Genomic DNA, 12,500 nt, shown 5'->3' with positions numbered 1-12,500 from the left:
TCGCAGTCTTCTGCATTTCCACTGCAACAACAAAAAAACAACAACAACAACAACGATGGTGGAAAATCACGGAGGAAACGATCTAACTTTAATAATGTTTTTAATGAGAAAAAGTTGCCACCGACGCGACCGAGGACGTTTCACCGTGCGCGCGTCCATCGTGTTTCGCCTCAACGCGAAGGAGGAAATGCGTTGAAATGCTTCGTTCTGGATGATGAGCAAGCGCCAATAGGAGACAGAACGAGAGGCACTGAACGGGGTAGTCGAGCCTCTGCTTCCTGGAACGTAAAAGTTTAAATATTTCCGTTTGTTGTTTATAATTTTTTTTTAATTTCATTTCCACACTTAACACGCTATATACTGTCAAGGCACACTGAGTTCCACCACGGTCCGTTCGCGAGAACAGCAAACGAGAGCAGAGAGAGAGAGAGCGAGAGAGCGAGAAGGGGATAAATTAGGTAAGGTTAGGGCTGGATTCCTGTCCCAGCTCCTACATTCGTGATGGAGCACGTTTGTCGACAAACATCGCCCAAATGCAAGCACACATTCACGGGGACATGGCCAGGTCTTTCGTGAAATAGTCGTCCGTTGAAGGTGAGAATTCTGCTAATTGAAAACACTTCCACGTCAAACGCTCTGAAAAATGCTGGACCAACTAACCTGGGGACTGGAATGGTACTGCTGCCGGTTTCACGAGTTGCTCCCGACTCTGACGGGCACTGGCACTGTTTTTAATTATTTCGGCGATTTTCTGTAAATGTCCGCCATTTTGTGCCTCCAGAACAGAAGCACCGTTCCGTTTACGAATTAATAGGATGGAGCCCGATGCAGTTGTTCGCTGCTTGGCTGCTTGATTAGCGAAGTGGAACGCCTGGAGTTCCGAAAGTTGATGAGGAAATGCTTGGAAAAGAAATTAAATTCTCATCAACATTTTCGGAAGCTTGCATCCGAGTCGTTTCTGGCCACCGACAATTTGACGGCTCGGCAGTTTCGCAACGCGCTTGAGTGAGATTTACTCTACGAAAATTTCCCCAAAATTATTAATACTTTCGGTAGTCATCATCATAGAGTGCCTTTTAAAATCCTTTCCATTTTCGAGGTACCCGGCACGGCATTCCAAGAAGAGAGCAGCAAAAGTATCATTTTCTGATGGACATTACATCAAAATGTTACGAAATAAATTTAGAGCAGAGGTCCAGGTGATGCCACGTACAATTGCCCTGGCACTGACTGTCCCGCTCGATGGAGGGACCTCCGGTTTTCCTTTGTCTGTCCCAAGTGGTGCCCAAGTGCTTCAAACAATAGGATGGTGGCCCACGAGGCTCTATGGCTTCATTGAGTCCGCCGTCCTTACCATGCAGCACTGAGTATCGTCTGGGTTTGCGTGGTGGTAGTAAAACCACAAAATGGCACGTATGAAAGGAGCTACGGGATCTATTTCGATAAATTCTTTGCATGTTTCAGATATACTTGCGGTGAATCAAAAGATGAAGAGCACCGTGGTCAGTTGCGGGGCTATTGAGCAGCGAACGCGGTGCATTGGCAGGCTGCAAAGGGGTTTTTGAAATGGTGGATATAGTTGATTATGAGCAACGCAAGGAAGATGGCAAGGAGTCTGGATGCTTTTGTCTTTTGCACAAGAATCACGAAAGAAAGGAAGATGCATTCATTCGTTTGGCACAGAATAAAAAGGAAACGAAAAACTTGGAAGAATCGTCTTTTGATAGCGCTCTTCTTTAAACTGGTAATTTCCGAAGGGCTTCCAATCCAATCAACAAGAGGTGTAGAACAAAAGGGTGATAAATTCTTGGTACACTCCAAAGACGTAGTGCAGCGGAAGTGCCACTTCTAGTGCGATCAAGCATTGTGCTATCGAGTGTGGTTCAATCGGGTGCATGCAACTTCCGGCATTTCAGGAGATGCTGCCCGTGCACCCGAGTGCTGCAACAGATAGGAAAGATAGTCGGCAGTTCTGGAGTTCTAGAGATTTATTGAAGAAAGTTGGTGTCGAATTGTCTGAGCAGAAGATAATACTTGGGGCTTTCGACTAGGTTTTAGGTTGGGATGGGCATCATCCTTGTATTGCCCCCCTCAATGACACTAGTCGGTACTGGATTGATCGTTTGTCGTCGTGCGTAATGGACGTCATCAGCATTGCCTGGTACCATCGAGTTGAACTGGATAAATATGATCAGATAGGTGATCATGCCCGCAATAAACTGCAGAATAAAAGCAAGGGGGTTTGGAATGAAAAAAACGTGGATTAAAAGCAACCGCAATGATCGCTGCCATGACCTACCCCCGATAGCATGCTGTAGTTAACGTTGAAGAATCCGAGTGCCGAAAACCGGACACTGGAAATGAGATTCGGGAACCAGATGAAAGATTGCTGAGCGATCTGACCATTTTTCATCGAAAGCTTAGAAAGGTAGGACATGAGAAGCTTGGATTCGTTTTCCACCTTTTCACAGATGTACGGTAGCGCAACGATGGTGATCACATTCGACACAATGATACTAAGCGAAAGGAAAAGGGACTCGATCGTGAGGCCCTTGCTGTACTTTTGCTCCGTCATGTGAAGGTAGCAGTAGTACGATTGGATTGTCGTGACCGTAAAAAGCGCCGTATAGACGGTGAGAAACAGTGGCCCGAAGTAGGATTCAATCTTTTGTGCCAAATCAATCGCACGAGAAACGATGGCCAGTATCTGAACCTCAGAAAAGTACTCCCGTTCACCCAGCGACGAGGCATCCTTTGTTTCATCCTCGATCTGTACCGTTTCCGCGAACGTGATAGACATAGGAGGCTTTGCATCGCACAGTTGCCCTTCGCGATAGTATTGCTCGACCAGTTTGTTGAGTTGTTTGAAGCGAGCCAACAACCAACTGACCAGCACAAACGCAGCAAGCATTGCCATCGCGTAAATGATGAACGGTATTTGATGGCACACCCAATACCACACCCGGCTCGTTTGCACATCACCGAACGTAACAAATCCATCGTACGCTACGAGCATCACCAGTACGCCCACGACAAACAGATATTGCATAATAAACTTGGCCTTCACCGGGGGCAGTACCAACGATGCATTGTAGGTGCACAGTTCACGATCAATGGTCAGGAATCCATCCAAGATGGCTTCCAATTCACGAGGCTGCAGCTGTGGCATTATCCAGGCCGTCGTTAATGCGATCGTGTTCATGAGGAACTGGATATGATTCGCGATTCCCGTGATTAGCGCAGATCGCGTCTCGATGAAGAACGTTTCGATGAGCGTAGCCCAAGCGACCAGTACCATCATCGCTACGATCACCATCATCCAGCGAGTGTTTTGAACGATATAGCGACCTTGTTCACGCTTCATCTCACCCGGAGTTAGACCGAGACAACGGAAACACTTGAAGACGAAGTGGAACAGTTCCTCGAATGATGTGTCCGAGTCCGTCCCAATGGTGCCACTCTTGACGGATGGCACTTTGAGCGGTGAAAGAGGGAAAGCAAAAACCTTCTGCTTATTAATCCACTTCGACATGATGCTTGTGGTTCACGGTTATCCGGCACGGCTCTTTATAACCCAAGCAGCAGCAGCAACGCCAGAAGCCAACTTTTGAACCGTTCCGTTCGCTCGTGGAAAGTAGTTTCGGAAAAGTTCTCCGACGAACAACCTCGAATAATGGTCTATTGTGTAATTTTGTGATAAAGTTTTTCCTCGGGAAATCCCATTACCCTTTCTTTGACCGATGAAGTGGTCACTGGCTGATTACCCAACTTCATGCCTTCATGCCGGGGAGCTGGCGCGCTGTGGCAACCGACAGCTGAAACGTGGATCCATTTCGAATGCGACTCAAAACCACCACCACCACACGGTCGTAGCCTTCGGGAAGGGGAGAAAGTTTCTCGTTTATCAATGAGCCAAGAAATATTTTGCTCCTATGCGGACTTACTTGCAAACACCGAGGGATCTCTGGCCATTATGAATGCACTTCGTAACCGTCCGCAGTATCGGACTAATGGTTCCCGGGTGATGACGACCGAAATCGAACACTAATGGAAGTGAAAAAGCTCGAACAACATTTTTTTTCTTTTTTTCGCCCTCGTTCGCGAGCGATTGCAAGAGGGTGGACCGTTTTTGGAGGGGAATCGAAAACGACTTTTGAAAGGAAATGTAAATAAAGTTCCGTCTGGTTGCAGAGTCCCGGAGCGACGACTTTATCCTTTTCTCTTTTGCGGTATTCTCGGTGCGGACTTTGGAAGCTCGATTTGAATTGCTTTAATTGAATAGTGGCATAAATGATGGATTTTGGTGGTTTGGGAGTTTTCTGATGAGTTTGCTGCTGATGCCCGAACGTGCCTCTCGATGGTGATCGAGATTTGATTCGAGAGAGAGAGAGCGAATGTGGTTTGTGGTTCATCGTTTTGAAAAATTTGATCGAATTGTCACCATTGGAAGGAACGATGGGTGCTGTGATCTACCGTGCTCCATGCTGCCGATTTTTGCTTTGATGGACATCATTATAATTTAATTTGGACAATTTGAAGGGATGTTTTCCTTTGAATGTTAGCTGCAGGCCACTTTGGATTGGGATGAAACTTCCGCTGAACTAACCACTCTCATTTGGGAAGAGACAAGAGCATGCTACCACAATGTATTCTCTGGTTTCTGAATGCGTATCGTAGCGCCAGTAAATTAAATTAAGCTAATTAATTATAATTAGCGTCGGTTGCTTAACGCGTGACGAAAACCGCAGCATGACGGTTTCTCATGAGCTGTGCATCGCTACAATGAACATGAGTGCCGAGGTGAATGGGACAATATTTCGGTCACATTTCCTCAATTCATGAACCAGTCAAAAGGCTGATTCGTGTAGTGTAAAGCATTGCTTCAATTTTTGAAATAAAAGAACCACAACTTCGTTTCTTGGTGATACCGAGGACCTATTTTCCGACAAATTGTCCCCCCGTTCATTCGAATGGTGACAGCTGACGCTGGGAATGAAATGCAGCGCTGATGACGACAGCGACGATTCCGTCCCGACGACTGCGATGAGAGAAAGAACAGCAAAAGCATTACATTGAATAAATATGGCAAACGCAAACCGTACCGTATGTCAGTACCAAATGAATCCCCGTGCCCGAGTGGCTGGATGGCTTGGAAATCTTAGCCGCTGAGCAGCATGTGAGCGAGCGAAGCGGTCCAATCCGGTTCACTCCCCGGGAACAGAGACGTCCCAGAGAGCAAATAAAATATAACGATCTCATTACGCGAAACAAGCATGTGTGAAGCTGCTGCTGCTGGTAGCTGTGCTCTGGGCCGTCCGGGACCCATGGGCAGAAAGGATCGTTCGATCGTGTTGCGAATCAGTTACAGAGTTTCGTCTTCGCTCCCCGCCCGTGTTCGATTTATTTGACATATTTTATTTCACATTCATTGATGCGGTTAAAGTGAGCGTAGCAGGCGGTGACGATAGTGATCAATGCATACTCGATGTTCCGGGTGATTCCGAACAGAAAAGATGGCGGAGCTCGAAAGGAGCGAATAAGAAATTGTATCCGCTTGGGGACAGTGGATTGGTTTCTTGTTTCCAAACCCGTGGTTTCCCAAATTGGCGGATAATATGTTGGCCGAGTGACGCTGCACTCAATCCCAACATTTACGTCGTTATGCTTTGCTCATGCTACCAGCAGCACTCTAGTCGATTGCACACAAAAGAATCTAAACCAAATCTGCTGGTGGGTATTATTCATTTCACAAATGACTTTAAAAAGAAACTATCCAGCAGGAACGTGGTTGTGGCGCTTAGTGTGCCCGCTTGTGTGCAAAAAGTGATAGAAGGGTTTTGTGGGCGCTCGTTAGGGACCGTCGCCCTTTCTGGTCGAGCATAATTGGAACCGACGTTCCAATTGTCGCCATCCATTGCGTACTCGCTAGGTTAGGGCGTGGGGCCACATGCCGAGCATAGTGATCGGATTGCACAATGCTGGCGATCGTCGGTGCACTGTGGAACCCCCCAGTTAATCGACCAATCAGCCAGCAAAATGGTGACAAAGTGAGTCAAGGGCTCTGAAATGTATTGTTTTGTACTCGAGCACACTAGGGAGGCATTTTAGAATGAGTTTGGTGGTACGCGCCGAGCCACACAAACAATACCGGGAAAACGGGGCTGGCAAACTGCCATTAACAGTGCCCCGTACTCGCGGAACAGCTTACGGAGCGGACAATCGCAGCTCATACCACCCCAACCAAGGACCAAGTTGTTGGCCTCGTTGGCCTCCGTTTCGGCTCAGGCGGGTGCCGAAGGATATGATGTCGAGCGTGAAAAAAGGGACCATAATTTCGCGCCACTGAAAACTTCGGAACCTGGCCCGTGACCGAGCGCAAAAGGGGCGAAAGCGAAAAAGTATTCATATTGGATGGGAAGAACCGGGCGGTAAAGGCGAGTAAGAGAAGGGGGAACGCTAGCTTAACTCATCCCCGAATGACCGAATGGGGTGTGTAGTGGGAGATTTTTGGGCCTGGACTACGATTTTCATTAAATTCTGCACCAGATGGTTGTTATGAAGTCGAAAATTGGTTTTTATGTGCGACATTGTGCAGCTGCTGGAGCAAAAAAAACGGAAGCGCGGAGAGGAGGTCAAAATCCGCTCCACGTCCACGTAGCTCTGTCTGTCTCTGATTTGCTGGGGTGATTTCTTTTTTTTTTTAGTTTGTGGATCTCCGCTTCACACCGCGCGTTGGTGATGGTGGTGGACATAAATTTGACCACCCACGGTGCGCAGAAGGTGTTGAGGTATTTGAAACCCGACTCAAGCAACACCCAAGTGCTTGAAACTATTCCCGAAATCCATTTTCACCAACAGTGGCGCACGGGGGGGAGGGAACATAACTGAAGTGGAAAGTTTGCCCACCCACAGGGCTTTCCCTCGCGCCAGGGATCGTTGAAGGCAGCTCGATTGCAGGAAATGAAGCGTACGATGGAATGCGTGGTTTAAGCGCAAGCCGTTGGGGTAGGTACACTGCCTTGTAATAAGGTTTTCGGGAATGAAATTGCCTCTCACAAAGGGCATCTAGTAAGATTTAACTGGGAAGCACTGGAGCAGTGGTACAGCTCGCCGAAACCGTACAACCCGTTTATTAGAGCATTGAATGGTGACGGAACATTCTTGCTACGTAAACAGACGAAACGGTGGTGGCCACGACTGACCAGTTTGATGCAGTCCTTGCTAGGCATAGGAATGACGTGTTTGGAATGGAAATAGAGCGAACGAAGACGGAACGTGACACTTTCATGCCGAAGGATGTCCCCCTTGCATCGCATGCATCTGGTATCAACTGCACATTGACATTCAATTCCGGTTGAATACGAAATTCCTGTGATAGTCTCTTTTTGCGGAAGAACTGCTCGATACCCGATTGCACCTATTGATAAAGGACAATCACATATCAGGAGCCATGAAGAAGAATTGCATTGGTGCGCGGGTCACTATGATCTGATTTATGCACTGTTTGGATCGTATCGCCATTGGTCACGACCAACTAACAACACGGCCGCTATTCGACCACAAACATTGCTAGCATACTGCGATTCCCTTAAGTAAAAGGCAAACCAGTTTTCCCACTTTTTATGGAAATATAATGGACTATGTTAAATCGATATTTGCATTAACAAAAAAACAATGCAATAATACGCCACTGCTTCGGATGAACGCCTTTCATACTCTTGAAATGCTTCATGAATCGTTAATCCTTCCTTTTCTCCGATGCAACGCTCATTTTTCAAACCTAATCCATACGCTTGACATCACCACTTAATTAGTATTTCAGCACCATCCAGGGTTCGCGTCAGGATCAATTTTCGACCCCGTAAAAGTGGAAGAGCGAGAACGACCGATAGAGAGGGTTAGAAGATGTGCTTTTTTTCTGTGCCCATTGAGAGACGGCAAAGAGGCAGAGAAAAGAAAGGAGAACATAAAGCATATCGTAACCCATTATCATCTCTTGTGGTCCCAAACCAATTCCCGCTTCCCACTGTTCAATGTTTCGATACACCGTTCCAAGCACTGTAGCATGTGGCGCGGTTTAGAGCAACGAGTTCAAGAGGATTCATTACACTGCACGGCACGGCGACCCCGTGCTTCTTCTTTCTTCTTTTGTCGTGAGCAAATTCCCATGCTAGACGACAACGACGACGAGGAGGAGGAGGAGGAGGAGGATGAGGACATGTGTGGGACGAGTTCGTTCTGGGAAAGACTTTGGTCCTTCCGGATTTTCTCGCCCACATCACAACGGCCTCCGACATCGTCGAGCATGGAGTGAGCATGGAGCCGGTAAGCCTGTGATGAGTGAGGATAGGCCTAGGGACGACGCACCAAGGCTTGGTTCATTAAGTTCAAGTGGGTGCTAGTAGTACCAAAGGGAGCAAACGGCCCCCCCGGCGGGGTCCAGGTCAGCCGAGATACGTCCGGCAGTAAATGAATCGGGATCATTTAGCAGAACTGTAGAACTGTGACAGCAGAAGGGACGCTCCTTCATGTACGGCCGACAATTTTCCGAGCGGTTTCCGGTCAATGCCGAGTGGGCTGGGTTTGTTGTCCGTTACTATGGCTTGTGAATCGCCTGCTGAATCGACTAAAAAAGACTATCCTTGCTTCACTGAGGTTAATTCGTACTCAGACGGTACCGGAGGTCACTCAAATCAAGAGGAAATACGACGACATGTTAGAGATTCCTCGTGCCTAGTATCAGACGGGCACAACAGGGACTTTTGGGACTGTTACAGAGGGGAGACACATTATTATGATGATTGTCCATGTCTCAACGATCGATCGTGTATGACCAAACCCATGCTGACTAGATTGCGAGAAAGAAAAGCGAGACATCAAAGTATGCGACGGAGCACTTCCGGAAAAGTCCATCCAGAAACCATTCATCATCGCATCAGGCTTGAGCACCCACCGACTGACCATCGAAAGGCACCGAACCGTGCACTGGGTCGCTCTCTCTCTCTCTCTCTCTCTCTCTCTCTCTCTCTCTGTGTATTAAATGATGACACATTCCTTGCACCATCAGGGAATGTATGGAATGAGCCAACGGAAAGAAAAAGGAAGGGAGCTCATTGCTAGAGAAGAAAAACAAAAATCAAGGGGTGCCGGAACGCTGGAATGTTTTGGAAAAATTGAGCCAAATTCCATCACCCCCTCGTCCCCTTGTGAATGAAGGATGGTTCCGCAGGGAGTTTTCTTTTGATTTTTGCGCCATTTTCGCGTCATATGTGTGCTGGGATTGTTTCGCTTTATCACTTCGTCGTAATGCTTCATCGATTATCAGTTCGTTCGTTGTAAAGTTGTTTGTTGTTAAAGAGAGGAGAGGATAATACATACACATGAGCTTAAAGCACATGCAAGCGATTTATCAATCACTTCTCTGGAAAGCGATTAATCGATCGCTGGTTTCAAATTTCCTACAGAAGTAACGCGAGTGCGAAAGAAAGTACATAACAAGTCCTCTCTTCGGAAGGTTCTTCCTTAGGACAGTGATACGAAAGTTCCTTCAGCGAAAAGCGTTATTTTCCGGTATCGCAAGAAGCTCAGATTATTTCCATAAGGCCATTACGGTTTAAATTCTTATTTTCCCCTGCCCGCTGTTTACCATCAGCTCCAATCACATGTTACTGTGTGCGATGATGTTTTTCAGTTCCTTCGATGATGGATTACAGCACTGGGTTCCCGGGAAGGGAACGACCAAAGTTTACTTTACCGGGAATCGATTGAGCGTTTTTCTGTTCGCTCTTCTGCCATATATTCCGAACTATCTCGCGTAAATCTCGTATCGTGACTTGAGGACGATATGTATGGTGCGCCCCCCGGGGGGACTCCCGGAAATTGATTACGTTGAGAACGCCACGACGGTGACGGTGGTGGTTTCGGATGGATTTTGAGTGAAGTATATGCTCGATATCCGTTCACGCAGTTAACGGAACAAAACGGGAATAAAGAAAAGACGTTTTTTTCTACTGTGAAATCCGCTCGCGTTAATGCGGGCGAGCGATAGCTTAGGGTTCAACATCAATTGAATAGATTTGCACAGAAACACAGCAACTGTTCAATCATACTCAAACTGGAACAAATTGGATGAGGGAGCTGTGCCACGGGACTAAAGCGAACTCATCAAACTTCGAATAGTACCGTTGGGGATATGGGAAACACTTGGTAGTGCTGTGTATTGATAGCCGCAGGGAATGAGGCGCAAAAAGGGGCCAACGCGTACAGGTAAGCTGCCATCTTCCGATCTGCCGATGCATCCCGCTTCCTGTTGAGCCGGAAGCGGAGAGGAGAGAGAGGACAGAGAGTTTTGCCTCAATAAACATGCAGGGCATCAATATTTCCTTCCCTTCGTTCACCAAAGCCACTCACCAAGGCAACAAACACCCACCCAGCGGTCTTTCCGGACGTGACAGACCTTGAGACCTTGTCCGGAAGACGTTGGTAAGGTTGCTCTCGATATATGGTTATCTCGAGAGCCCATCCTGGGGTAGCGGTGGTTGCTTTTGTGGTCTTGTGGTGTAGAGGTTTCTTCCTTTCGTGCGCACGAACGTGTGCATTCGAGAAAATAATAATAAAGCAGCTTTCAGTGTCCTCCTGGTCTGGCCGGGCCTGGCCTTGGTCTCGCCTGACCTGGAGAGAAAGCGAAAGAGGGACAAGATGGTGTGACGATACACACCGAACACACATACCAATGCGGAACTCCCGAGAGCGCTGAGAGATGTAAAAATTGAACATAATAATATTTTGCTGTTCCGTGATTGAAAAGCGAACGAAGCGGAAGAAGCCTTCGTTCGCCTGTTCGTTCGTTCGCTTGTCCTTCGTTCTGGGCCAGATCCTGGTCTGTTCCTGGCTGTTGGCTGAGTGGAAAGAGCAGCGCAGCACCACCAGACAAGATTAAAATTACGGAAACAGTTGAGGCCGGGCCGATTCAGCAGTCCTTCTGCGACAGCGTCGTGCGGAGACAACGGCAAACGGTGCTCGTGCTTCGTGCGTTCGCTGTGGGTCGGTGGGAGGGGGAGTAAGATATTAAAAATTGAACACAGTTAATATGAATGTAGCCGGTAAGCACGGGAGGTGAATGATCAAGTGTTTCAATTAAATATGCTTCCGCGAAATGAAGTAAAGGAATCGATGGAGGCGCCAGTACTTCACGGTATCCACGTGTGTGCCACGCCACGTGATCAGATTGAAAAATTATTTAATTTTCCGTTTAATTTAACATTATAATGATCCATGCATGAATTCGAATGAGGATAATATTTCATGAACATTACATTCTTGACACTTCTTTTCCGTTGAGATTTATTAATCAAAATTATTGTTTAAATATTGGAATCCACGAATGAAATGATTTAGAAGTACTGAACACCATTCACTACCTAGAATGGTATCAGTTGATCTGGTTAAAAAATCTTCAAACAGAGCGAACAACATTCACTCTCATTGGAATGCTGTCCGTTTCGTTTGCGGTCATAACTATTGGAATAATCCCAACGGCAGCAATATTTTTGCTGCACTGCCAGTGCCCGTACTTTGAAGCATACTGGTCCTGGTCAGCATTCGAAGATTTCGCTCTCGAGAACCACAGCTGCCCCGGATAAGAGATTAGCATAAAACATTCAACAACATTACGAGCCATCAAAGCGGCTCATCCTGCCCGCACCGGACAGGACAGGACAGGAAGCCAACCCAACCGAGCGTGCGATCAAAGTGCGGCCGAGAATCAGTGATGCCGTTTTATTGCCCGATGGCCGATGATGATGGTTGATGAAGCTACTCACAAGCATACCCTGGCAGCAGGGCTGTAAGAATTCTGCAACCTCAATCGTGCTGAACGAAGGAGATATCTCGAAAACATTCTCGGTGGTGGTCGCAAATTTTCTTCTTCATTCTGTTGTAAAGGCTCCAAAACGGTGAAAACTCCGCTCCACTTGCGAGACATTCCAGTGTGAGGATCATCACAACGATTGGCAAGGGATTCTGCCGTCAGTCAGCTATCGAATTCGTTGCCAGGCAACGAGAGGTTTTAAGTATCAATGGCTACACGGAATGGGAGCATCTACGATATCGTTGAACGTAACGTGCGCTCATGGTTTTTGGCCCTCTGCTGAGAGGTTCTTTTGTTTGAACAACCCATGAGCCTCAGGACTCACGGATATGCTGACGGAAGTGAAGCTCCCTTCCGGGGGAATGGTTTGCGTTCAACATTCCAACTTTCCGCCGGGGAATTATTAGTAAAGTTTGTGTGGTTCATTTTTCTCTACTTACACTCATCTCACTCCTGGCTGCGTAGCGCTCCGTGGACTTACTTACAAAATAACAAAACTGTCGTGCATGTCGTCATGCCGAGTTCCCGAGCTGCATTGGTTTTTTCGTGATTTTGTAGAAAGTTCACAAAGCTTGAAGTTTGGCAGAGATTTGATGAGATGACTGCCGTGCCTGGAATGTTTGAGCACAGC

At 47.2% G+C, this 12,500-nt stretch overlaps 1 protein-coding gene across 1 annotated transcript; it reads right to left on the bottom strand.

The window, feature by feature from the left end:
• Positions 1–2,054: 2,054 nt before the first annotated feature.
• On the bottom strand, positions 2,055–3,532 carry LOC126579035 (putative gustatory receptor 28b). The gene is made up of 2 exons (XM_050242244.1): positions 2,300–3,532; positions 2,055–2,219 (listed from the first exon to the last, which is right to left on the bottom strand). The coding sequence occupies exons 1-2, from the start codon at positions 3,530–3,532 to the stop codon at positions 2,055–2,057; spliced, it is 1,398 nt and encodes a 465-aa protein (XP_050098201.1).
• Positions 3,533–12,500: the final 8,968 nt, after the last annotated feature.

This window comes from Anopheles aquasalis, chromosome 3 (assembly GCF_943734665.1).
Source record: "Anopheles aquasalis chromosome 3, idAnoAquaMG_Q_19, whole genome shotgun sequence".
Classification (NCBI taxonomy): domain Eukaryota; kingdom Metazoa; phylum Arthropoda; class Insecta; order Diptera; family Culicidae; genus Anopheles; species Anopheles aquasalis.
Note: the sequence above shows the minus strand (reverse complement) of the source record. Positions and strands in the feature narration are given on the sequence as shown.

What these genes read in the sequence shown, in the direction of transcription:
- LOC126579035 (XM_050242244.1), bottom strand. Translation starts at nt 3,532, where the DNA reads ATGTCGAAGTGGATTAATAAGCAGAAGGTTTTTGCTTTCCCTCTTTCA. An exon ending in ACTACAGCATGCTATCGGGG is followed by an intron (nt 2,220 to 2,299) that starts GTAGGTCATGGC and finishes TTTATTCTGCAG; the next exon opens with TTTATTGCGGGCATGATCAC.